This window comes from Oncorhynchus masou, chromosome 31 (genome assembly GCF_036934945.1).
Source record: "Oncorhynchus masou masou isolate Uvic2021 chromosome 31, UVic_Omas_1.1, whole genome shotgun sequence".
Classification (NCBI taxonomy): Eukaryota; Metazoa; Chordata; class Actinopteri; order Salmoniformes; family Salmonidae; genus Oncorhynchus; species Oncorhynchus masou.
In genome coordinates this window covers 96,721,546-96,748,576 of record NC_088242.1, presented here as the reverse complement: position 1 = coordinate 96,748,576, position 27,031 = coordinate 96,721,546, and the positions used below count along the sequence as shown (strand labels likewise).

General features: G+C 45.6%; 1 protein-coding gene across 7 annotated transcripts in view; it reads left to right on the top strand.

The window, feature by feature from the left end:
• Positions 1-947: 947 nt before the first annotated feature.
• Positions 948-27,031, top strand: part of LOC135524798 (ephrin type-B receptor 3-like) — a 112,872-nt gene continuing 86,788 nt past the window's right edge. For all 7 annotated transcript variants that reach the window (XM_064952625.1, XM_064952624.1, XM_064952620.1 and 4 more), the window contains exon 1: positions 948-1,664. In XM_064952625.1, coding sequence (XP_064808697.1) covers positions 1,601-1,664 — 64 coding nt within the window. In that variant the 5' untranslated portion in view covers positions 948-1,600. The remainder of the gene's footprint in view (positions 1,665-27,031) is intronic.

Below are 27,031 nucleotides of genomic sequence, written 5' to 3'. Positions count from 1 at the left end.
GGAAAAAAAAGTCAAATTTGAAGACAGAAGGGCTCATCATTAGCATTGGCATGTTGTTCGACTCATTGACATAGGCTATTACCTAGTCATCTATTTAAGCAAATTACACAAGTATGTAATAAAATGACTGTAAATGCTGTAGTTTTTTTTGTATTTTCAAATAAAGAGGACCCCTTATTCCAGGTCGACAGAAGAAGAAGAAACATCGCTGTGTGCCCATTTTCGAACGGACTGCTCTTGAAAACCGCATGCTCCTATACCAATGAAGATAAACAAATACAGAGAACATGAAACAGGCAAGAATAGTTTCACTGAACTCTAACCTGTAGGGCCTACATTTTGTAAACATATCTAACATATCTAAACTATATTTCAGCAGAGCCGGTGTTTTTAATCATGGATTAAATGCGCTATTATTGTTCTCGGCAAACTACAATAAATCAAGTATGCAACTTTATATTACGCAGATAATCATTTGTATTTCTTCAAAAAAAACGAGATTCTGAATGTATAGGTCTGTATACTTGGTGAGAATTGTACACAATCATACTTACAGAAAATCTTAGAGAAAAGTGTTTGAAGAGCTTTTGAATTTCGATAACACACAATGTCCATTGTTTTAAAACCTGAATACTCGACTTTGTTGCAGACACATTGCTGTAATTGCTGAAAATAATTGTCTCAAAAAATGAAAATAAGGAGATACTCCGTCGTTTTGCTTTAACTCGACCACTGAAATATGAGTGTCCCGCAGGGGGGCGCTCTGTCCCCGCTAAAACCGCCGTGTCCCTGCCTAATGTGTGATTCCAGAGAAAAGCAGTGGCCCCGGAGCAGCGGTTTTCAGAGATAGTTGTGGGGGTGTGACCGTATGAGAGCTGCTTTACACATAACCCCTCCTACTACGCCCCCCGTCTCTCTCTCTCTCGCTCTCTCTTTCACTATTCTCCCTTGTTCTTGCACACCGTTTCTTCATTCCAATGCACACACAGAGCGGAGCATAAACTTTCCGCAACCACCCCGATAATTCGCTCAGGGACTTACTACAATAGATAAACCAAGCGGATTGTATCGGGAATAAGACTTGATCATGTATGTACGTAATTGTGAAAATGCATAGTTGGACTATGCTACATTATGGTATTTGATACAATAAGTGTGAAGATATCAAACGTATTGACTACAGAAAAGACTTGGGATTTTTTCCCGACAGACCCTGTGAGACGGACATTTACTTCCCTCGGTGTCGATTATATGAAATATTAACGGGGATATTTACCGAACCGTTGTTGGGAACAGGGCAACTTCTCTTTGGTCGTTTGCCAAATGCGTCTACGGGTTGGACAACTACGGAATCTCGTTTCTCTGGCATAAAACCCACTGGAAATCATTGAGTAAGGAGAGGGCACAAATCTTCTCGTACCTTGCTCATATTCCTATTTCCCTCGTTGGTTTTATGGAGGTAACTCTGGGTTTGGGTGCTTGACGCCGTTGGACTGGGTGCTTGACGCCGTTGGACTGGGTGCCGGAACACCTCGGATTGTATTCACCCGTCTCTCCCTCTCTCCCCTGGGGTTATTTTTATGTCCGAGCTGACCGCTTTATGACAATGGATTACTTGCTGGTTTTATGCAGCCTCTGGTTGCACATGGCCTCAGCTGTTGAAGGTAAGACAGACACATTCATATTTTAAGGGGTTTTATTATAAACTGCTATTTTTTTGTGGAGGATTTGCGTTAAGACCCTGATTGTCCTGGGTTTTAACTACGCCGAAGCTTTCGTGAGGTCCGTCAATGGCCAACAAACAGTACGCATTGGTCGTAGCCGAAGCCGAGTTACGCAGGTTGATCCCTCATCGAGATGTATCTCTGTTGTTTTTATTTGAGCCTTTAAATCGAGAACATTTTATTTTATCAGAAAAATAAGAGACCATTTTGATTTGCACGAACTCGCCACCAACGGATAGCTTTACGCAACGGCATGCAGGCAACCCCAAACAACCCCAATTACCTTGCCGCTGACGATTTTCAATACACATTTGTAATGCACACCAGTTCGAGCCTTTCAATGATGGTTGTGTATTCTTCTCTTTAAGATCATTCATTCTTCTTGATGATTGGCTTTTCATTATCGCCTTACGGAAATTAGTGCAACACTACTGTATGTCAACGGGGAGTCGGATCTCTGTAGGCTGCAGCTCCCCGGGTATGCCCCAGACCATAGGCTACTGAGTCAGCTTCTCGTATCGTGGAAGGGTTCTTTATTACCAAAAATAGTGGATCAACTACTTTCTAAGCAGTTTTTTTTAAATGTCAAACCGTTACAGCAACGTGTACCCTTTTGCTTTATGTGCTACTGGATAATGATCAATATCAAGAAAAGTGTGTTAACCATGTACAATAATAGCACAATGCACTGGTTGTCTCCAAAACCACTGTGGAATATAGGTCCTATGGCGATTGCGTTCCTTAATATGTATTGCATTTTAGTGAATGTTGTATTGTTTTCTTTCATGCAAGCCTACTCACTGGGTACAGACGTCAATTAAACGCCTATTCCAAGTTAGTTTAAATTCATTTCATTGACATGACGTGGAAAACAACGCTGATTCAACCCGCGTGTGCCTAGTGGGTTTATGACAGGAAATAAAATACAGAATTCACTCAAATAGCTATACATATTAACGAAGGCAATTGCAATTCGGCCTATATTTCACAGTGATTTTGTAAACAACTAGTGTATTATGCTAATATATGAAACGAAAATTGTTTTATTCGTGGGCTATTTTATGAATTATTTGTGTAGAATGGGGAAAGGTCTACGACAGGCGAGAGTGACGCTTGCTCTCTCTCCAACGCCGTCAGTGTTGTATTAAGAGATGCGTTGCTTGACAGAATGGTCGGGTTTATTAAATGAATAATTAATCAAGTGATCCTTATGTTCAGGCAGCTCATTGTCAAAACAATACTATCGAATAACTTATTTACTGGCAACATTTGGCATTGGAACTTGGGTTGAAATCGGTTTGAATGGTGCTACAGCTTGTATCGCCGTTTTAGCAAGGCAAGACTTGGAAGGCTAGCCGGCTGGCTTGTGTTACTGTTGCCACTAGAAAAGTAGGGCAGGGTGCCACTGTTTCAGGAAATGGCGCTCTCCCACAGCTTTCTTGTCTCTTTTCAGGACCTCTCAATACATTTTCAACTCCTTTGAATTTACGCTGATAAGATAAGCGTTTCTCTTTGAACTTGTGAGAGAACCCAATAGCATGCAGTTGAATGACTATTGGGGTCATTTGATAACGAACGACTCATCACCCGACTTCCGATCCTAAAATAACATTATATTAGTTCTGCGTAATTATAAAATCGTAAGGCTATGTTGTGTTTAACATTTATTTTTTTACATCGGTTGTTCTGTTGTTTTCATAGTGGGGCTTTTAAGTAGGCTATAGTTGTGATAAAGTGAAGTAGGCTATAGCACAGGTATAAACATAATATAAGCTAGGGCTTATCTAATAAGCCTTGTTGTTTCGTGCGTGTCCTCAGTCTTGATAAGGTATACTATATAGGCCAACACATTTCAAATACAAGCGGTAGTTTATGAAGTATAATGTGCACGAAATCGACACATTCACCTGGGCTATATGTGTGGCGCAGCATCTCAGTGCTAGTAGGCGTCACTACAGACCCTTGGTTCGATTCCATGCTTTGTCACATCCAGTCGTGATTGGGCGCTCCATAGGCCAGTGCACAATTAGCCCAGCGTCGTTCTCGGGTTTGGCCAGGTAGGCCGTCATTCTAAAATAAGAAGTTGTTCTTAACTGACGTGCCTAGTTAAATGGTAGATAAATTATATAAAATATATGTATAAGGCCTACTATAACAACGAAACACGGTTTATTTCAAGATAGGCCTTCTGGGAGACACTCATTTTGAGTGGTGCGTAGGCCTATAGCCGCACCGAAATTCTGGGTGCAGCTTTTGGCTTAAGTTGATATATTTCGTTAGAACAATCTATTTCCACCATAAGTGATGCCATAAATTTCCCTTCACTGACCTGGTTCAGGCCTTATACTAAGCTTTTAATATGGTCGGGTGATTTATGACATGCGCCTGAGACTTCTCGGAGACTTCTGCTAGTTAATGGTGATTTCGGGAGAGGCAAGCGGCCGCTCCGAGAACAATACATGACCACATGGTCCGTCTGGTCTGACCAGAAACTATAAACGAGAGAATGCCCATAATTTACCCAGTTTACAGCCACTACCAACAAGGGACATGTTTTTAAAAAAGTACACTGGCATGAGTTGGGTCTTGGCGAAATAGTTTTTCTATAGACCATTGAAAAGAAAATACCTTTAGTTTTTTTGCAGGCCATGTTTTTTAGTAGGTTGTGCATTCATGTTCACGATTACATCGAATACGTTAAATTGTTAATGAAACATATCCCAGATTAACTAAACCATTAGATACCCACATAGACCCATTATGTGGCCTATTTTTGGGGGGGCGCACGAACTAGGCCTACAAGTCATAGCGTAACATTGTAATTTAAGATTAATTTTGCAAAAAATTAACCATGTTTTTCCTTTTATATAGTCAGTTTTTCAAACACAACAGTCAAAAAGTAATTGATGAAGAAGATTCACGTTCATTTATTCAGAAACAAAGGCAGAGGCCCATGGATGAATCGGATCCATCTTCCACGTAGACCTATGCAAATTATTTTTCAGTATAGACTATTCAGTACTTTAAAGCTGTCAAAACAAATCATTTTCTAGTGCTATTGACCAATTTTTATGTTATACGGTTGGCTGTAAGATCCTCACAAGTAATATGGTGTACATGGCTCTACAGATAAAGTGACCAACAACCAGGGTTGTTTCGATGAAGCTCTGTGGCTATCGGTTTTCTCGTAGCTGTGTTGGAGACCTAAATTGTCCCGATAACATTCCAGTGCACAGGGGGATTAGTTCATCTTCCCCATTTTAAATGATGTTCATGTTAGAGGCTAAAGCAGATTTGTTTTTCTGTTTGCGGAGTGCACAGCACACATATCAACAGCGATCACGAGGCAAGCTGGAACCGCGTTTTCCCACTTTGACGCGTATTTCACTTATAGTTCCCATCCTTCATGTTGTACGGAGTTTCAGGGGAATGGGTGCTTATGGATGAGGTTAGGGTTCAGGTAAGGGGTTAGAGGTTAGGATAGGGACGTCCCAAGGATCCCGAATAGCAATAACATTTTTCTTATTTTACAGTTGGTGAATCTCTCGCTCTTTCTCTCAATTTCAATTCAAATCCATTACATTCTATTTCAATTCAATTTTCTCTCTCAGCCAGGTGTAAAAAACTCTCTCTTCACCTTGACTGAAAGGCTCTTCGTCACCATTATTATCGCTTAACCCATTGAAAAGCAGTGGAGGCCATTTTGTTTGGTACACTTGTTCTGGGTTAAATAAGGAACGCTATACACATTTTTTTTTGAATACTATAGACTTATTCTCTTTGAATGAACTAGGAGTTTTGTTGTCTTTTTAGTGATCCTGTAAGGAGTGCCACCGGACAGACCACTTGCAGAGCGGCCACCTCGGAGTAGGCTGTCTATCCATTTTGCATATGCATTCAAAGGCAAATGATCAACAAACGTCGTTAAGGATAATAATGGCCATTATTAAACGGACAAAAAAAAAAGACTGATTAGTCCTAAGATTAACAATGGTAACAACCAGACCCTCTTTAAGTCGAGGGGGACATTGAAGGGCGGAGAGAGGCGTGGACCTGCATTTGTAAAAGGTTACACAATAATCCGTAACCAGCACTTTCAGTTTTATGGGGAAGAGAGACCGTGCTGGTGCTGAATACGACAGAATGGATTCCTGTTCCCTGGTCATTGTTTTTTGGAAAGTGTTTTGAGTCTTTCTTATTTGTTAAAGATTTACTCCACAGGACTAAACGAAACACTGTTAAAACCAAAATGACAATTACATGGCAAAAAGAAAGAAAAGTGTATTACGATTTAATTGCATGTTTGGATTTGTTTTACTGAATTCGTCCAGTTTCTAGGCCTAATAAAAATAATTGTAATAATTATAATACTTACATAATATCAATGTTATAAACTATTATTATAGCCTAATTATGCTTACTGCTTGTAGTCATATCACAATCTATTTTTTTTATCAATATTTCTTACTGTGCTTTAATAATTTGAAGTGTCGTAGGCCAGAGCCTAAGAAAATCCCTATTGATTTGTAGAACTATTGAAAGTCATTTATTTAAACTCTCCTTTTCAGACAGTGTTGCAATCTATGTGGCTTGATTGATCAAGAAAAAACCGTGCTGCGTAGGCCTTTAACCGGAGAATCAATACAGGAGATTGGCTTTCTATCGTCTGGAGTGGAACCTGGCTTCCCATAGTCTGTGGTGAACCAAACGGCTGCGACTTGGGACCAGTTGAAGTCCCTGGCCTAACAATCTACTAGAGGGCAGGTCTTTATTGAAACATTGAAGTGCAGCAATTAACCAATTCATAAAGCAACGTATTAATCGTCTCTTTGAATCAAATGGTGTGCGGGGACAGAGGGATTGAGTGGGCCTATCTGACCGCCACGTAGGCCACTCCGCGAGACACTGAGCATGACAAGTGATGAGCCAAAGCATATACATTTAATGATCTTTGACTTATTGAATTTTTATTCATTTCAGTTTGAGCTTTTTATTAGTCGTAGGGACTGTGTACGGGATACGCATAGTAGAAGCATCGTCGAAACGAAGTGCTTGCAGGTTCCTTCTCTAGAAATGCAACAAAGATACGAAATAATCAAAAAATAAAGTATAATACAGGAAGGCACAGTTTATAGTCCAATATTTACACATGTATTGGGAAAGGGGTTATGGGGGAGGGTCATCATTTAGATTGATTTGGAATGATGAAGTACAGCCTAGTTTATTTGTGAAGGTGTTTTTCCTGAATTGTTAAACGTTTAGTACCAGGCTATACGGTTGTGGTCTGTTTTTTGTTGTTGTTGTTGTTGTTGTTGCATTACGTGAATTATAGTTGTATTTTATCATCTAATTTCATGTTGTTTTTCATATAGAGAGTTTGGCCATTATTACAAATACTGTACTCAATATTGTAGCATTCACATCATTGTATTTGACTAATTATATTGACATCATTCTGTTCCCGTGTGAAACCTTATGTCCGTGAGTAATACTGGAAACTTTTTGGTAAGTTCATATGCAATATAATTAGGGTAACAATTTAATCAACATTTTGTAAATTTTACAGTCATTGGAGCTCTCACAACACTCATAATAGTTATAAGGAGGATGATGATGATGATGATGATTAATGTTAAATTACAATGTTATGCTACTGGGGGTGGGTGGATGGGTTGGGTTGGGGGGGGGTTGTGCAGAGAGAGAGCTGACAGGCTGAGCCCAGATGGGGCGTTGGTTGGTGGGGGGCTGTGGCTGTGCAGAGAGAGAGAGAGAGAGCTGACAGGCAGAGCTTAAATGGTGGGGGTGGTTGGTAGGGGGGCTGTGGCTGTGTAGGGAGAGAGCTGACAGTCTGAGCTCAGATGAGGGGTTGGTTGGTGGGGGCATGTGGCTGTGCAGAGAGAGAGAGAGAGAGAGCTGACATGCTGAGGTCAGATAGAGGGGGGTGGCTGTGGCTGTGCAGAGAGAGAGAGATAGAGAGAGAGCTGGCAGGCTGGACTCAGATGGGGGGGTTGGTGTGGGGCTGTGGCTGTGGCTGTGCAGAGAGAGAGAGAGAGAGAGATAGAGAGATAGAGATAGAGAGAGAGAGAGAGAGAGAGAGAGAGCTGACATGCTGAGGTCAGATAGGGGGGGGCTGTGGCTGTGCAGAGAGAGAGAGATAGAGAGAGAGAGAGAGCTGGCAGGCTGGACTCAGATGGGGGGGTTGGTGTGGGGCTGTGGCTGTGCAGAGAGAGAGAGAGAGAGAGCTGGCAGGCTGGACTCAGATGGGGGGGTTGGTGTGGGGCTGTGGCTGTGCAGAGAGAGAGAGAGAGAGCTGACAGGCTGAGGTCAGATAGGGGGGCTGTGGCTGTGCAGAGAGAGAGAGAGAGAGAGCTGACAGGCTGGACTCAGATGGGGGTTGGTGTGGGGCTGTGGCTGTGCAGAGAGAGAGAGAGAGAGAGCTGACAGGCTGGACTCAGATGGGGGGGTTGGTGTGGGGCTGTGGCTGTGCAGAGAGAGAGAGAGAGAGAGCTGACAGGCTGAGGTCAGATAGGGGGGGGGGGGCTGTGGCTGTGCAGAGAGAGAGAGATAGAGAGCTGACAGGCTGAGGTCAGATAGGGGGGGGGGGCTGTGGCTGTGCAGAGAGAGAGAGAGAGAGAGAGCTGACAGGCTGGACTCAGATGGGGGGGTTGGTGTGGGGCTGTGGCTGTGCAGAGAGATAGAGAGAGAGAGAGAGAGGGGGAGGGAGAGAGAGAGGGAGAGAGAGAGGGAGAGAGAGAGAGAGAGGGAGAGAGAGAGAGAGCTGACAGGCTGATAGATGATATAGGACACGCAGGAGCCGTCACGTGAATGTTGACGGCGTGTCTCTTGTAGCACACAGTCATTTGTTCATAGGGATCAAAGCTTTACATAATGAACTTCTATGTCATTTGTTGATATATCTAGGGACCAAAGCATTACACCATGAACTTCTATGTCATTTGTTCATATATGTAAGGACCAAAGTATTAAATTATGAACTTCTATGTCATAGAAGAAATAATAGGTGACCTTTTCAGATGGACAATATGGACAGTGGATTGCTGAATAGACTACATTCAGGATATTATATACTGGATGGATTGCTTATGCTGTGAAGTGAATGGCTTGCTGGTGGATGAGTGTGTTGGAAGTGGATCTATCTATCTATCTATCTATCTATCTATCTATCTATCTATCTATCTATCTATCTATCTATCTATCTATCTATCTATCTATCTATCTATCTATCTATCTATCTATCTATCTATCTATCTATCTATCTATCTATCTATCTATCTATCTATCTATCTATCTAACCAGGCAAGTCAGTTAAGAACAAATTCTTATTTTCAATGACAGCCTAGGAACAGTGGGTTAACTGCCTGTTCAGGGGCAGAACGACAGATTTGTACCTTGTCAGCTCGGGGGTTTGAACTTGTAACCTTCCGGTTACTAGTACACCGTTTTAACCACTAGGTTACCCTACCGCCTATCTATATATTTACCTCTCTGTCTGTCTGTCTGTCTATCTATCGATCTATCTATTGATCTATCGATCTATTATCGCTCGCTCTCTCTCTCTCTCTCTCCCTCTCTCTCTCTCTCTCTCCCTCTCTCTGTCTCTCTCTGTGTGTGTGTGTCCTCCTGGCAGCTGATGGAGGGTCTTGTCGAAGCAGGTCTTTGACACCCGCTCCCTCTCCCGAGAGGAGCAAATATGTCTGGGCCTGCACACTGCCAAACCCCCACTGGTGCTGTCTACAGCCAGTCTAGCGGAACGACGGAGATGAGGGAGACAGAAAAGAGAGGGATTTTAAAGAAAGAAAGAGAGACTTTGGGACTTGCACTCCGTCTGGGGAGAGCGAGATGGGTGGCGGTGGCACGGCGACAGAGCTGTGTTTTATATCACCGTGCCAACCGCCGTGGCCGACAGAGATGGCTCAAGCCACCCAAACAAAGTCGCATGACGGCATTAGGGTAGTATCACCTCTCCTCTTAGTCACTGTCAAAGTCAGAATGTTCCTTCTCTGTTTGTTTTTTATTTAATTTGACGATAAAACATTTTAATTCAAAAATGTGTGTTGTGTTTTACCACTTGTCCCTTAGTCAGTTGTCATTATTTATCTATAAATGTTTTATTTATTTATCATATTTATTATATTTCCATCTAACTGGAACCACTTGAATGGGTTTCAAAATTCTGATGAAATGCTTGACATAATGTTAGAGCTTTAATATTGAACTTTTTGGGGCAACCCTACCAACTTCACATAGAAATGTGAGGTATAGATCTGTCACTCTCATTGAAAGCCAGTCTAAGAAGCGGTAGATCTGTTCTATGCGTGCTATTTCTATTCTTCCCTTTACCTTTGGTTTTGTACACCAGCTTCAAACAGCATTAGAATTGTAGCTACCGGGAAATGCACATTTTTCACATTTTACCTTTAACTGCCATCAAAGTAAACATTTCATAGGCCTCTTTCCAACATGGGGCGGCAGGGTAGCCTAGTGGTTAGAGCGTTGGACTAGTAACCGGAAGGTTGCGAGCCCAAACCCCCGAGCTGACAAGGTACAAATCTGTCGTTCTCCACTGAACAGGCAGTTAACCCACTGTTCCTAGGTCAGTTAACCCACTGTTCCTAGGTTAACCCACTGTTCCTAGGCCAGTTAGCCCACTGTTCCTAGGCCAGTTAACCCACTGTTCCTAGGCCAGTTAGCCCACTAACCTAGGCCAGTTAGCCCACTGTTCCTAGGCCAGTTAACCCACTGTTCCTAGGTTAGTTAACCCACTGTTCCTAGGCCGTCATTGGAAATAAGAATTTGTTCTTAACTGACTTGCCTGGTTAAATAAAAATAAAATAAAATGGACGCCCATAAAGCACATCTGCAATGACCATGTGTCACCGCTCACACCACGTGTTCAGCAGGGAACAACGTTGTGAAATGTTTAGATGGAAATATATGATGTCCGTTCGTGCCTGTCTGACATGTAGAATAAGGAATCCTGTCTGCTGTTTCTGTGGCATTTCTATCTACGTTGTTCCACAACGTTTTCCTTCTGAACACGGTCATTTTAGGCCATGTGTTTTCTTCCACCCACTATGGAGGACCCATGCCCTTTGAACTTTCTCTCAAAACCAGGCGGTCGCTGCCACTTAACCAAACCAAGTCTTGTTTATCGGTAACAATGGCCGACTAAACACAATCAAACCATTTAGGGCCGTGCTCTTTGTTCAGATTTGCCGACTAAACACAATCAAACCATTTAGGGCCGTGCTCTGAGTTCAGATTGGCCGAATAAAAATGGAATAAGGACAAGGAAGAATACCGGCGGTGATGTGTGTTTATTGTTCGGTGGAAACACAGCCACTCATGCAATGACACCAACAGGCAAGCTAACAGCGCTGAAGTGGGCTTGACTATCACTCACTTCCAGCTAGCGATTCTGGGCACATGGTGTGCTGTTCACATGTAGTTCTGGTGGGCCGTTCACATGTAGTTCTGGGGGGCTGTTCCTATGTAGTTCTGGTGGGCCGTTCACATGTAGTTCTGGTGGGCTGTTCACATGTAGTTCTGGTGGGCCGTTCACATGTAGTTCTGGTGGGCCGTTCACATGTAGTTCTGGTGGGCCGTTCACATGTAGGCCTGGTGGGCCGTTCACATGTAGTTCTGGTGGGCCGTTCACATGTAGTTCTGGTGGGCCGTTCACATGTAGGCCTGGTGGGCCGTTCACATGTAGTTCTGGTGGGCTGTTCACATGTAGTTCTGGTGGGCCGTTCACATGTAGTTCTGGTGGGCTGTTCCTATGTAGTTCTGGTGGGCCGTTCACATGTAGTTCTGGTGGGCCGTTCACATGTAGTTCTGGTGGGCTGTTCCTATGTAGTTCTGGTGGGCTGTTCACATGTAGGCCTGGTGGGCCGTTCACATGTAGTTCTGGTGGGCCGTTCACATGTAGTTCTGGTGGGCCGTTCACATGTAGTTCTGGTGGGCTGTTCCTATGTAGTTCTGGTGGGCTGTTCACATGTAGGCCTGGTGTGCTCGGGGGAGATGACAAATACACTTTACGGGCATTCCACAACCATCACGCTACAGGGAGTTGCTTGACTGTGTTTTAAAACATAGTCACATCTGTCGGGAGCCTAGGCCATTCCAACATGGAGTGCCCGGAAGAGAGAGAGAAACAAAAAGGCCATCACCTGGTCTCAGCTTTCACAAAGTCTTGTTGCAAATGTCTGAGAAAGAAGGAAAAAACCCTCTGAGATGATAGAAACCTGTTGGACGTGGAGGTTGAATGTAGCACTTAGTCATGTAAAAAGTTGTTCAAATACTTTTTAGACCGGCGACACCTTTTGCTACTTTTCTAAACGACTGCCATGAAGAGAAAAACAGGGTGTGATGATAAGAGGGTTGTGGGGGTTTGAGGCACCAGCTGAAGTCGTAGCTAGTGTGCGAGGTGTGAATGTCCACTTTGATTAAAAGGGACTAGATGTGTGAGTTTGTGTGTGTGTGTGTGTGTGTGTGTGTGTGTGTGTGTGTGTGTGTGTTTAGTGTGCCTGTGTGTGTCTGCATAGAGTGGGATTCAACGGCCACTAAAACTCCCATCTGCTCACTTCTTCTCCTGGAGTTAAAACACCTAGCACACCACCTGCTTGCAATTCAGACTTCAAACAACACACCCTGCCCAGGGGAAGGTTCTCCCGACTCGACGTACCGTTCTGCCCTTTTTCTCTTCCAATGAATGAACGAGTGCAGAATTAACCACACCCCTTTATCTCCTCTTATTGATGAAATTCAGTCTCAACGACTTTTACGACGCACACGATTATTACTGAATATTTTTTAAATTGTGCATTTTATTTAATTTTTATTTTATTTTATTTCACCTTTATTTAACCAGGTAGGCAAGTTGAGAACAAGTTCTCATTTACAATTGCGACCTGGCCAAGATAAAGCAAAGCAGTTCGACACATACAATGACACAGACTTACACATGGAGTAAAACAAACATACAGTCAATAATACAGTATAAACAAGTCTATATACGATGTGAGCAAATGAGGTGAGATAAGGGAGGTAAAGGCAAAAAAAGGCCATGGTGGCAAAGTAAATACAATATAGCAAGTAAAACACTGGAATGGTACATTTGCAATGGAAGAAATGTGCAAAGTAGAAATAAATATAATGGGGTGCAAAGGAGCAAAATAAATAAATAAATACAGTAGGGGAAGAGGTAGTTGTTTGGGCTAAATTATAGGTGGGCTATGTATAGGTGCAGTAATCTGTGAGCTGCTCTGACAGTTGGTGCTTTAACCAGTGAGGGAGATAAGTGTTTAATTTCAGAAAAATCTATAGTGTATCTGCAGTAATAGTGAAATGATAGTGTTTCACGGCATTACTTACCCGTCAGTGTTGTGATTGGCTGTGATATTGGCCTGTTGTCTTCTCCCGTCGGAGCTGCATCTGTCGTCAAACTGTTTCTGACTTTGTGACTGTGTTATCTAATGAAAAATTGACCCTGTCATTTCCCGGGTTGCTAAAAATTCTACGCTGTTCCACTCAATTTCATTTCATGTGAGAAAACAGGCACTGAAGTGTAGGGAATCGATTTCCACTATCACTGCAGATATACTATGGACATTTTCTGAAATTACAAAAAAAAGAAAAAAGAAAGATCCTATGTGGAGCACCTTTTAATTAATTAAGAGTTTAACGCGGTGCAGTTTTGCACAGAATCCACGACAGATTGAGAGGTGTCAGCTCGCCTGTAAAGTCCCGCCTCAACTCAACACCAAGACATTTGACTGTTTTACTGCACAAGATGCACTAAAAGACAAAATGTTCCCTCGCCGGTCTGCATCGTTTGGTTTGTCCCCTCCCCTCTCTAACATGTTACGTTCATTCGCACCTTTTAATAAAGTATAGGGTATTGAACGTATCTATCTTAGAGGAAGGCTTCCCACAGACAAAGCCTTCAGGAGGTCGCAGTGGGAACTGTTAGGATTATGGACATGAACAATCTGAAAGGTCACTTGATTATAATGTCGACTATCGTACATTGTTGATTTGAGGCAAACTTTGTGTGTGTGTGGCTGTGTGTGTGTGTCTGTGTGTGTGGGTGTGTGTGTGTGGGGGGGGGGCTGTCTTTGTCTCTGACTATGTATGCATGTTTGTCTTTGTCTCTCTGTGTGTGTTTGTCTCTCTCTCTCTGTGTGTGTGTTTTTGTGTTCATCTCTAAATGTGTGCGTGTGTATGGAGATAGTGTATTCTCTGTGGTACACAGAGTGCTGTTGTCCATTGAGTTATTGAGGGACCACTCTCTATCATGAGAAGTATTATCTCTAGTTGATTGGGTAATGAGATACTTACCCAATCAAATAGAAATAATACATTCATCTAAGGCATGTTTTCCCAAACTCGGTCCCGGGGCCTCCCCCTGGGTACACATTGAGTTTTCTTTTTTTTCTTTTTTTTCCCCCTAGCACTACAGCTGATTCAAATAACCAACTCGTCATCAAGCTTGAATTATTTGAATCAGCTGTGTTGTGCTCGGGATAGAAAACAAAATGTGTACCCAGGGGGGGGGGGCCCGGGACCGAGTTTGGGAAACCCTGGTCTAACGGACTCCCAGCCATCTCCTCACAGGCCTTGAAAATGTCTCGTCGCTGTGATTTACTTATATGTCAAAGGTCAACATTGGGCAAAAAAACAACAACATTTAAACTGAATAACTGATCAATACACCAATCATACCAGGTAATTTAATCCTTAAAAAAAAAAAGATATCTGGCTACAGAAGTGAGATTTCTGTGATCTGTACAGCTTCCCTCCAAAAACGAATCCTGTGAGATGACGTCAACACATACTGGCTAGCTTAGCTAAAGAACTATGCTACGTTGGTCGTGGCGAACATGACCAGAATGACTTACTGGCTAGCTTAGCTAAAGAACTATGCTACGTTGGTCACGGCGAACATGACCAGAATGACTTACTGGCTAGCTTAGCTAAAGAACTAAGCTACGTTGGACACGGCGAACATGACCAGAATGACTTACTGGCTAGCTTAGCTAAAGAACTATGCTACGTTGGTCATGGCGAACATGACCAGATAGATTTACTGGCTAGCTTAGCTAAAGAACTATGCTACGTTGGTCGCGGCGAACATGACCAGAATGACTTACTGGCTAGCTTAGCTAAAGAACTATGCTACGTTGGTCATGGCGAACATGACCAGAAAGATTTACTGGCTAGCTTAGCTAGAGAACTATGCTACGTTGGTCGCGGCGCAAATAACCATAAAGACTTACTGGCTAGCTTAGCTAAAGAACTATGCTACGTTGGTTGCGGCGAACATGACCAGAATGACACACCAAAGGCACACCCCATTTCTGTTAGAAAACTGAGAAAGTGGCAGAGTTGGATAGTTTTTTTTATCGTACCCAAAGTCAACCTTTTAATATTTCCTCCTTAGGTTGTTTATCTCGATCTATCTGTAATAACGCTGGGAATTCAACATGTAAATCTTCCTGGTCAAGTCTTCAGTCCATTGGCATAAGGGGGTTTGAGAGAATGACATTTCTGATAGTGGTTTTATGACAATCTACTATTAATATTTGGCAATGTTGTAAAAGAACATGCAAGACTAGAAGATAAAAGGACTGAACCAAAAAGCGTCGAACCCCGTCCCTCTGTGCGCAGTCGGGCTAGGAACAGCCCCTCTCACACCCAGGAAACCTCTATACCATACACACACACACACACACACATGTTGTTAAAATGAAGCCATATGGTGACTGACCTTCCCTTCACCTTCTGTGGACCACACCACAACACCAGCTCACAGATGTGCTGTATCAAAGCCTGATAACCCACAGGCATGGGGATTCAGCCGATAGTTACATCTGCAAGGTGACGTATCTCAGCCAGGCAGTGAGAGTTTTCACCCAGGGGCGACCCTTTTCTACAGCGATTATCCACAATCCCCTGCACTGCAAAAGCCACCCTTCCCGGGTGAGAGATGTGTGATAACAGGGTTCAGCTCTGCGCTCTGGTTCTCCGCTGAGCCGCAGTCAAAGACTTATCAGTTATTAAAGCCCCCTGAACCTGAACGAAGAGAGAGAGAGAGAGAGAGAGAGAGAGAGAGAGAGAGAGAGAGAGAGAGAGAGAGAGAGAGAGAGAGAGAGAGAGAGAGAGAGAGAGAGAGAGAGCGTCAGGGAGGCATAGAGAGAAACAGAGGGATCTAGCTTTCAAAAGCCATTTGGTTCAGTATTGGACAGCCAATTCATTTCAAAAGGTGTTGAGAGAACTGACAATGCAGGACAGAGTGACCCAGGTGAGATTGGGGGGAGCTATGGTTAAAATGAGTCGGGAAGGGGGGGGGGGGTTGAGGAAGGAGGGGGTAATGGGAGAAGGGGGGGGTGAGGAAGGAGGGGTTAATGGGAGAAGGGTGGGTGAGCTTGGTGAAGGTGTGAGCATCAGACAAGGGAGATTTTAATCTTTTGGACCTCTGCCACATCTATCTTATGCATCTCCTGTTCTAACCTGGAACAAAGATCCATCTCTCTCTGTCTCCCTTTCCCGCTCTCTCTCTCCCCCTCTCTCTCTGTCTCCCTCTCTCTGTCTCCCTCTCTCTCTTTCTTTCTTTCTTTCTTTCTTTCTTTCTTTCTTTCTTTCTTTCTTTTTTTTTCTTTCTTTCTTTCTTTCTTTCTTTCTTTCTTTCTTTCTCTCTGTCTCTCTTTTTCTCTCTCTCTGTCGCTCACCACCCTGTTACCAGATGAAAAGTCTGGGCTGTAATGCAGGCTGGATGGAATCCGCCAGGGTTTTTAATGAATCTGACAAGCAACCGAGCGCCGATCAATGGCAACATTGTGACACAATTTTCAAGACAGGATCTCTGACGATTTCAGGGAGAGAGACACAGAGAGCGAGAGGGAGAGACAGAGGAAGGGAGAGGGAAGGAGAGGGATAGAGGGAGGTAGGATGGAGATGGGCTTATCCACAGGCAGCCGTTTGGGGTCCTGATTTTGTAGCTGGGTCTGTAGCAGCGTCTGAATGAAAGGTTAACCATCCTCATTCAAACAGTTGGACTTTTATTAAACAAACCATCACCTTCTCTCTTCTGTTTACTTTCTCTATTTTCACTTTCCTGTCACTCTTTCACTATACTACCGCTGACATCATCAGCTGGGAGATGGGTATTTACTGTACTACCGCTGACATCATCAGCTGGGAGACGGGGGTATTTACTGTACTACCGCTGACATCATCAGCTGGGAGACGGGGGTATTTACTGTACTACCGCTGACATCATCAGCTGGGAGACGGGTATTTACTGTACTACCGCTGACATCATCAGCTGGGAGACGGGGGTATTTACTGTACTACCGCTGACATCATCAGCTGGGAGACGGGTATTTACTGTACTACCGCTGACATCATCAGCTGGGAGACGGGGGTATTTACTGTACTATCGCTGACATCATCAGCTGGGTGACGGGTATTTACTGTACTACCGCTGACATCATCAGCTGGGAGACGGGTATTTACTGTACTACCGCTGACATCATCAGCTGGGAGACGGGGGTATTTACTGTACTACCGCTGACATAATCAGCTGGGAGACGGGGGTATTTACTGTACTACCGCTGACATCATCAGCTGGGAGACGGGTATTTACTGTACTACCGCTGACATCATCAGCTGGGAGATGGGGGTATTTACTGTACTACCGCTGACATCATCAGCTGGGAGACGGGGGTATTTACTGTACTACCGCTGACATCATCAGCTGGGAGACGGGTATTTACTGTACTACCGCTGACATCATCAGCTGGGAGACGGGGGTATTTACTGTACTACCGCTGACATCATCAGCTGGGAGACGGGGGTATTTACTGTACTTCCGCTGACATCATCAGCTGGGAGACGGGTATTTACTGTACTACCGCTGACATCATCAGCTGGGAGACGGGGGTATTTACTGTACTACCGCTGACATCATCAGCTGGGAGACGGGTATTTACTGTACTACCGCTGACATCATCAGCTGGGAGATGGGTATTTACTGTACTACCGCTGACATCATCAGCTGGGAGACGGGGGTATTTACTGTACTACCGCTGACATCATCAGCTGGGAGACGGGGGTATTTACTGTACTTCCGCTGACATCATCAGCTGGGAGACGGGGGTATTTACTGTACTTCCGCTGACATCATCAGCTGGGAGACGGGTATTTACTGTACTACCGCTGACATCATCAGCTGGGAGACGGGTATTTACTGTACTACCGCTGACATCATCAGCTGGGAGACGGGGGTATTTACTGTACTACCGCTGACATCATCAGCTGGGAGACGGGGGTATTTACTGTACTACCGCTGACATCATCAGCTGGGAGACGGGGGTATTTACGTTACTACCGCTGACATCATCAGCTGGGAGACGGGGGTATTTACGTTACTACCGCTGACATCATCAGCTGGGAGACGGGGGTATTTACTGTACTACCGCTGACATCATCAGCTGGGAGACGGGTATTTACTGTACTACCGCTGACATCATCAGCTGGGAGACGGGTATTTACTGTACTACCGCTGACATCATCAGCTGGGAGACGGGTATTTACTGTACTACCGCTGACATCATCAGCTGGGAGACGGGGGTATTTACTGTACTACCGCTGACATCATCAGCTGGGAGACGGGGGTATTTACTGTACTACCGCTGACATCATCAGCTGGGAGACGGGTATTTACTGTACTACCGCTGACATCATCAGCTGGGAGACGGGGGTATTTACTGTACTACCGCTGACATCATCAGCTGGGAGACGGGGGTATTTACGTTACTACCGCTGACATCATCAGCTGGGAGACGGGTATTTACTGTACTACCGCTGACATCATCAGCAAGGAGACGGGGGTATTTACTGTACTACCGCTGACATCATCAGCTGGGAGACGGGTATTTACTGTACTACCGCTGACATCATCAGCTGGGAGACGGGGGTATTTACTGTACTACCGCTGACATCATCAGCTGGGAGACGGGGGTATTTACGTTACTACCGCTGACATCATCAGCTGGGAGACGGGTATTTACTGTACTACCGCTGACATCATCAGCAAGGAGACGGGGGTATTTACTGTACTACCGCTGACATCATCAGCTGGGAGACGGGGGTATTTACTGTACTACCGCTGACATCATCAGCTGCGAGACGGGTATTTACTGTACTACCGCTGACAATCATCAGCTGGGAGACGGGGGTATTTACTGTACTACCGCTGACATCATCAGCTGGGAGACGGGGGTATTTACTGTACTACCGCTGACATCATCAGCTGGGAGACAGGTATTTACTGTACTACCGCTGACATCATCAGCTGGGAGACGGGTATTTACTGTACTTCCGCTGACATCATCAGCTGGGAGACGGGGGTATTTACTGCTCTTTTGGTCTTTGTTGTGTCCACTTGTTGATAAGAGCTGACAGTCAGACGACTCACTTTCTCCATGAAAGAGGAAAGAGGAGACTGCGGTTCAGTGACGAGACTCGTCGCCACCCTCCGCCTCACTCTGTGACATTGTTTCCTGCCAACGCCAAATGACGAGTACAAGCAACGACACTTACATGACAGGTTTGACATGGTGTTCTCTTTCAATCTGTCCCCGTCGCCCTCGGCAACATCAATGGGCCCTAACTCTATCTGTTGTTATAGAGTGTCAAAGAGAACCTCAATGGGCCCTAACTCTATCCGTTGTTATAGAGTGTCAAAGAGAACCTCAATGGGCCCTAACTCTATCCGTTGCTATAGGGTGTCAAAGAGAACCTCAATGGGCCCTAACTCTATCTGTTGCTATAGAGTGTCAAAGAGAACCTCAATGGGCCCTAACTCTATCTGTTGTTATAGAGTGTCAGAGGGTGCCTAAGTCCAGGGCACGTGAGGTGTTGTGTGGGGTTTTAAATACCCAGGCAGATCGGCGAAGAGTGTGAAAACAATCGCCAGGGACATGAAAGCGAGCAGGAACACACAGCGTGGTCAAATTACCCTCCCAGCCAGATGGGGACGGTCAGTGAACGAGGCGGTCGATGTGGGATGCGAAAACATTACCCCCAAAGCCACTTTTAGCTCTCCATCAATCAATGTGGGAGGAAGACTTGTGCTGTTGATAGCCCACCCCCTTAAAACCAGACTGGGTTGGCCTCTTAGCAGTAGGCATTTTCTTCTCTGCTTTTTTTTTGTGCTAATTAAGCGGCAAAGCTTCCACAGCATTTACTTATTCATGAATCTTCTCTTTCGATCAGTGCAGGAGACCACTTGGTCACTCGACACTAAACCCTAATTAGTCCGTCGCTAATGGCTGAGCTTCTAGACGATCCATACAATCTAAACATTCACGGTCAGTCGACACATGCCGTCTCTGCAATGTTATAACTCTATCCTAACCTGGACTTTAAAACCCCTCGTTGTCTCGTGTTGTGTTGAAAACAAATATGAGAACTCTTGCCCTTCATGGAAACCCATATTGAATAAAGTGATAGGCAAGGACACTTTAGGGTGACAAGGTATGGACACTTTAGGGCGACAAGGTATGGACACTTTAGGGCGACAAGGTATGGACACTTTAGGGCGACAAGGTATGGACACTTTAGTGCGACAAGGTATGGACACCTTGGAGAATTTACAGCATCTGCATCCCTACTTTGAGGAGGTGCTTTTCATTTTAATTGAGTTTAGGCTATCTAATCTTCTCTCCCAGATCCTCGTCTTGGTGCGCTTGGTTTCATTTGAATACAAACTTTAAAGTGCTATATCAAAGGGGATGAGGTGTCCCCGCCTTAGATGTCCTCCATAACGTGAATCCTAAAGATAAATAGTTCTTAGTCAGGATGTGGCACAAAACATCCCAGCGACTAATTTCCAGTCTTGCTCATTTGTAGACTAGCAGGTTATAAAAAATAATAATTGCGCACCTCCCTGACACGCCAATACGTCAGTCCCCTAACCACGTCAGTCCCCTAACCACGTCAGTCCCCTAACCACGTCAGTCCCCTAACCACATCAGTCCCCTAACCACGTCAGTCCCCTAACCACGTCAGTCCCCTAACCACATCAGTCCCCTAACCACGTCAGTCCCCTAACCACGTCAGTCCCCTAACCACATCAGTCCCCTAACCACGTCAGTCCCCTAACCACGTCAGTCCCTAACCACGTCAGTCCCCTAACCACATCAGTCCCCTAACCACGTCAGTCTCCTAACCACGTCAGTCCCTAACCACGTCAGTCCCCTAACCACGTCAGTCCCCTAACCACGTCAGTCCCCTAACCACGTCAGTCCCTAACCACGTCAGTCCCTAACCACGTCAGTCCCCTAACCACGGCAGTCCCCTAACCACATCAGTCCCCTAACCACATCAGTCCCCTAACCACATCAGTCCCCTAACCACATCAGTCCCCTAACCACATCAGTCCCCTAACCACGTCAGTCCCCTAACCACGTCAGTCCCCTAGCCACGTCAGTCCCCTAACCACGTCAGTCCCCTAACCACATCAGTGTCGTAACCACGTCAGTCCCCTAACCACATCAGTCCCCTAACCACGTCAGTCCCCTAACCACATCAGTCCCCTAACCACATCAGTCCCCTAACCACGTCAGTCCCCTAACCACGTCAGTCCCCTAACCACGTCAGTCCCCTAACCACATCAGTCCCCTAACCACGTCAGTCCCCTAACCACGTCAGTCCCCTAACCACGTCAGTCCCCTAACCACGTCAGTCCTCTAACCACGTCAGTCCCCTAACCACATCAGTCCCCTAACCACGTCAGTCCCCTAACCACGTCAGTCCCCTAACCACGTCAGTCCCCTAACCACGTCAGTCCCCTAACCACGTCAGTCCCCTAACCACGTCAGTCCCCTAACCACGTCAGTCCTCTAACCACGTCAGTCCCCTAACCACATCAGTCCCCTAACCACGTCAGTCCCCTAACCACGTCAGTCCCCTAACCACGTCAGTCCCCTAACCACATCAGTCCCCTAACCACGTCAGTCCCCTAACCACGTCAGTCCCTAACCACGTCAGTCCCCTAACCACGTCAGTCCCCTAACCACGTCAGTCCCCTAACCACGTCAGTCCCCTAACCACGTCAGTCCCTAACCACGTCAGTCCCCTAACCACATCAGTCCCCTAACCACGTCAGTCTCCTAACCACGTCAGTCCCCTAACCACGTCAGTCCCCTAACCACGTCAGTCCCCTAACCACGTCAGTCCCCTAACCACGTCAGTCCCTAACCACGTCAGTCCCTAACCACGTCAGTCCCCTAACCACGTCAGTCCCCTAACCACGTCAGTCCCCTAACCACGTCAGTCCCCTAACCACGTCAGTCCCTAACCACGTCAGTCCCTAACCACGTCAGTCCCCTAACCACGTCAGTCCCCTAACCACGTCAGTCCCTAACCACGTCAGTCCCCTAACCACGTCAGTCCCCTAACCACATCAGTCCCCTAACCACGTCAGTCCCCTAACCACGTCAGTCCCTAACCACGTCAGTCCCCTAACCACGTCAGTCCCCTAACCACGTCAGTCCCCTAACCACGTCAGTCCCCTAACCACGTCAGTCCCCTAACCACATCAGTCCCCTAACCACGTCAGTCCCCTAACCACGTCAGTCCCTAACCACGTCAGTCCCCTAACCACGTCAGTCCCCTAACCACGTCAGTCCCCTAACCACGTCAGTCCCTAACCACGTCAGTCCCTAACCACGTCAGTCCCCTAACCACGGCAGTCCCCTAACCACATCAGTCCCCTAACCACATCAGTCCCCTAACCACGTCAGTCCCCTAACCACGTCAGTCCCCTAGCCACGTCAGTCCCCTAACCACGTCAGTCCCCTAACCACATCAGTGTCGTAACCACGTCAGTCCCCTAACCACATCAGTCCCCTAACCACGTCAGTCCCCTAACCACATCAGTCCCCTAACCACATCAGTCCCCTAACCACGTCAGTCCCCTAACCACGTCAGTCCCCTAACCACGTCAGTCCCCTAACCACATCAGTCCCCTAACCACGTCAGTCCCCTAACCACGTCAGTCCCCTAACCACGTCAGTCCCCTAACCACGTCAGTCCTCTAACCACGTCAGTCCCCTAACCACATCAGTCCCCTAACCACGTCAGTCCCCTAACCACGTCAGTCCCCTAACCACGTCAGTCCCCTAACCACGTCAGTCCCCTAACCACGTCAGTCCCCTAACCACATCAGTCCCCTAACCACGGCAGTCCCCTAGCCACATCAGTGTCGTAACCACGTCAGTCCCCTAACCACGTCAGTCCCCTAACCACATCAGTCCCCTAACCACGGCAGTCCCCTAACCACATCAGTGTCGTAACCAACACACTACACCCAGGCAGTCTTGTTCACTTCAGTCTAGTTTTGGTGGTGGTGACATCACTTGCCACGAACATTAATAAGTCCGTTTGTCTGTCTGTCCATCCACTATAGCCTTGTGTGGTGTGGTTTTGGAGCTATAAACACAGGTCCTGTGTCAGATTTACAGGTCCCTGTGCTTTGGGCCTCATTGGTTTCTGCCCACTCTGAGTGGTTCTGTGTTTTTCATGGTCAGATCTATGAATTGGTCCCAAATGGCACCCTATTCCCTACATAGTGCACTACTTTTGATCAGAGCCCTGGTTAAAAATAGTGCACTACATCAGGAATAGGGTGCCATTTGGGACTCGATCTATGACCAGGCTAGGGATGATCCTTGTGGTCAGGACTGACTCACCCAGTCCAATATGACCCCACCTAACCTAGACCACCAAGACTTCTCATACGTGTGTGTGTGTGTGAGTATGGTAGATGACGTGTGTGTGTGTCTGTGTGTGTCTGTGTATGTGTGTCTGTGTGTGTGTGTGTGTGGATCTACGTGTGTGTGTGCGTGTGTGTGTTTGCTTCTCATAGTCCTCAATTGTGGTCACAGAAATAACCAAATAACTGAACTATACAGCAAATTAATTTTACAATGGCGACAGCTAGTTTTTCTGGGGTCCGACACATAATGAAAATACATTACAGACAAAATACTTTACAATTCACATACATTTAAAAACATTTGCTGTTCACTATATAAGATGGAAGGGAGTTCCATGCACCCGTGGCTCTGTATAATACTGTACTTTTCCTGGAATTTGTTCTGGACCTGGGGACTGTGAAAAGACCCCTGGTGGGGTGTCTGGTGGGGTAAGTATGTCAGTGCTGTTTGGAAGTTGACTATGCAAACAATTTGGAATTTCCAACACAATACTGTTTCTTATAAAATAAGATAAGATAAAACGAGAGCCTGCAGGACTTTTTAAAATATTGAGTCAAAAAGAGCATCTCTCTATTACAGACAGAAGCATCTCTCTATTACAGACAGACCTCACCCATCTCTTTACTACAGACAGACCTCTCCCCATCTCTTTATTACAGACAGACCTCACCCCATCTCTTTACTACAGACAGACCTCTCCCCATCTCTTTATTACAGACAGACCTCTCCCCATCTCTTTATTACAGACAGACCTCTCCCCATCTCTTTATTACAGACAGACCTCTCCCCATCTCTTTACTACAGACAGACCTCTCCCCATCTCTTTACTACAGACAGACCTCTCCCCATCTCTTTATTACAGACAGACCTCTCCCCATCTCTTTACTACAGACAGACCTCTCCCCATCTCTTTATTACAGACAGACCTCTCCCCATCTCTTTATTACAGACAGACCTCTCCCCATCTCTTTACTACAGACAGACCTCTCCCATCTCTTTACTACAGACAGACCTCTCCCCATCTCTTTACTACAGACAGACCTCTCCCCATCTCTTTATTACAGACAGACCTCTCCCCATCTCTTTATTACAGACAGACCTCTCCCCATCTCTTTATTACAGACAGACCTCTCCCCATCTCTTTACTACAGACAGACCTCTCCCCATCTCTTTACTACAGACAGACCTCTTCCCATCTTTACAACCATTAAATCTATATGTTTTGACCGTGACAGTTTACAATCTAAAGGTCAGACCAAGTAATTTGTGATCGTCATCAGAATGTGATCATTATTCATTTGCCTGTTGGCTTTATTGCGGGCGGTGTTGTAGGGATCACAGTGAGTTTCACGGGCGGTGTTGTAGGGATCACAGTGAGTTTCACGGGCGGTGTTGTAGGGATCACAGTGAGTTTCATGGCGGTGTTGTAGGGATCACAGTGAGTTTCACAGGCGGTGTTGTAGGAATCACAGTGAGTTTCACGGGCGGTGTTGTAGGGATCACAGTGAGTTTCATGGCGGTGTTGTAGGGATCACAGTGAGTTTCACGGCCATGGTGTTGTAGGGATCACAGTGAGTTTCACGGGCGGTGTTGTAGGGATCACAGTGAGTTTTGACGGCGGTGTTGTAGGGATCACAGTGAGTTTCACGGCCATGGTGTTGTAGGGATCACAGTGAGTTTCACGGGCGGTGTTGTAGGGATCACAGTGAGTTTCACGGGCGGTGTTGTAGGGATCACAGTGAGTTTCACGGGCGGTGTTGTAGGGATCACAGTGAGTTTCACGGCCATGGTGTTGTAGGGATCACAGTGAGTTTCACGGGCGGTGTTGTAGGGATCACAGTGAGTTTCACAGGCGGTGTGGCAGGGATCTAAACATTTACAACGTGACAGGAACAAGGGTGTGTGTGTGTGTGTGTGTGTGTGTGCGCGCGCGTGTGTGTGTGTTTGCACGCGAGAGAGAAAATTCATGTTTTAAGAAATAAAGAGCCCGATAATGTCTAAACCTATTGAATCCCTCTCTCTTCCCACTTTGTGAGCAATCATCTTTTTCGACAGGGTTATCAATCCAACCTGTCCTCCTATACAGGAGCATATATTATTGAGTGGCTGAATGGGGGAAGGGGAAAAAGGGGAAGGGGGGGTATCTAGTCAGATGGACAACTGAAGGCATTCAACTGAAACGTGTCTTGTACATATAACCCAACCCTTCTGTATCAGAGAGGTGGGGGGGGGGGGCTGCCTTAATCAACATCCACGTGAGGTTATGCAATAAACTGGGTGGATCGAGCAGCTGGATTCTGATTGGCTGACACCCGTGGTATATCAGACCGTATACCATGGGTATGACAAAACACTAATTTACTGATTATAAACTGGGTGGTTTTAGCCCTTTTTAATTTATATTTTACCTTTATTTAACCAGGCAAGTCAGTTAAGAACAAATTCCTATTTTCTATGACGGCCTGGGAACAGTGGGTTAACTGCCTGTTCAGGGGCAGAACGACAGATTTGTACCTTGTCAGCTCGGGGGTTTGAACTCGCAACCTTCCGGTTACTAGTCCAACGCTTTAACCACTAGGCTACCCTGAATGCTGATTGGCTGAAAGCCGTGGTATATCAGACCGTATACCACGGGTATGACAAAACGTTCAGATTTTCTGCTCTAAGAACATTGGTAACCAGTTTATAATAGCAATAAGGCACGTTGGGAGTTTGTGGTATATGGCCAATATACCATGGCTAAGGGCTGTGTCCAGGCACTCTGTGTTCGTGCCAAATAACAGCCCTTAGCCATGGTATATTGGCCATATACCACACCTCCTCGGCCTTATTGCTTAATTATACCATCGTCCAATACAGTGTGATTTGTAGGTAATATAGACTCAACAGTGTGAAGTGAGCTGTCAGCTGGGGTTAATGTATAGATCAACGATTGTCCCTCGATGGAATGAGCTTTCCAGCTGACCTCTGTTATGTGTCCCTCATGCCCTTAGCCACAGTAGTCCTCTATGTCCTACCTCACTTTCTCTCTCGCTTGATCTTTTATCTCGCCCAGTCACACCAGCCAGTAGATAACCTGGTACACACACACACACACGCACACACACACACACACACACACACACACACACACACACACACACACACACACACACACACACACACACACACACACACACACACACACACACACACACACACAGTCCATTGGAATCTTTTTAACACGCATTGTGTACGTTGCCTATGCTATGTCAATGGGCCGTGCGGTGCATTCTGGGCGATTCTGAGACAAGGAGAGCTCTCCTTTCAAGAGTGAATGGGAGTACATTGGGCGATAGCTATAAAAAAACACAACATTTAGTATGAATTTCATCAACAAGAAGTACAACATTGCAATTATTTTCCCGAGATGTGAGATAATTGACTTGCTGTCGTATAACTTTGGAATCGTGACATTCCGTACTTTTCTCAAATCATACTCTGACTTTGAGAAGGGATTGT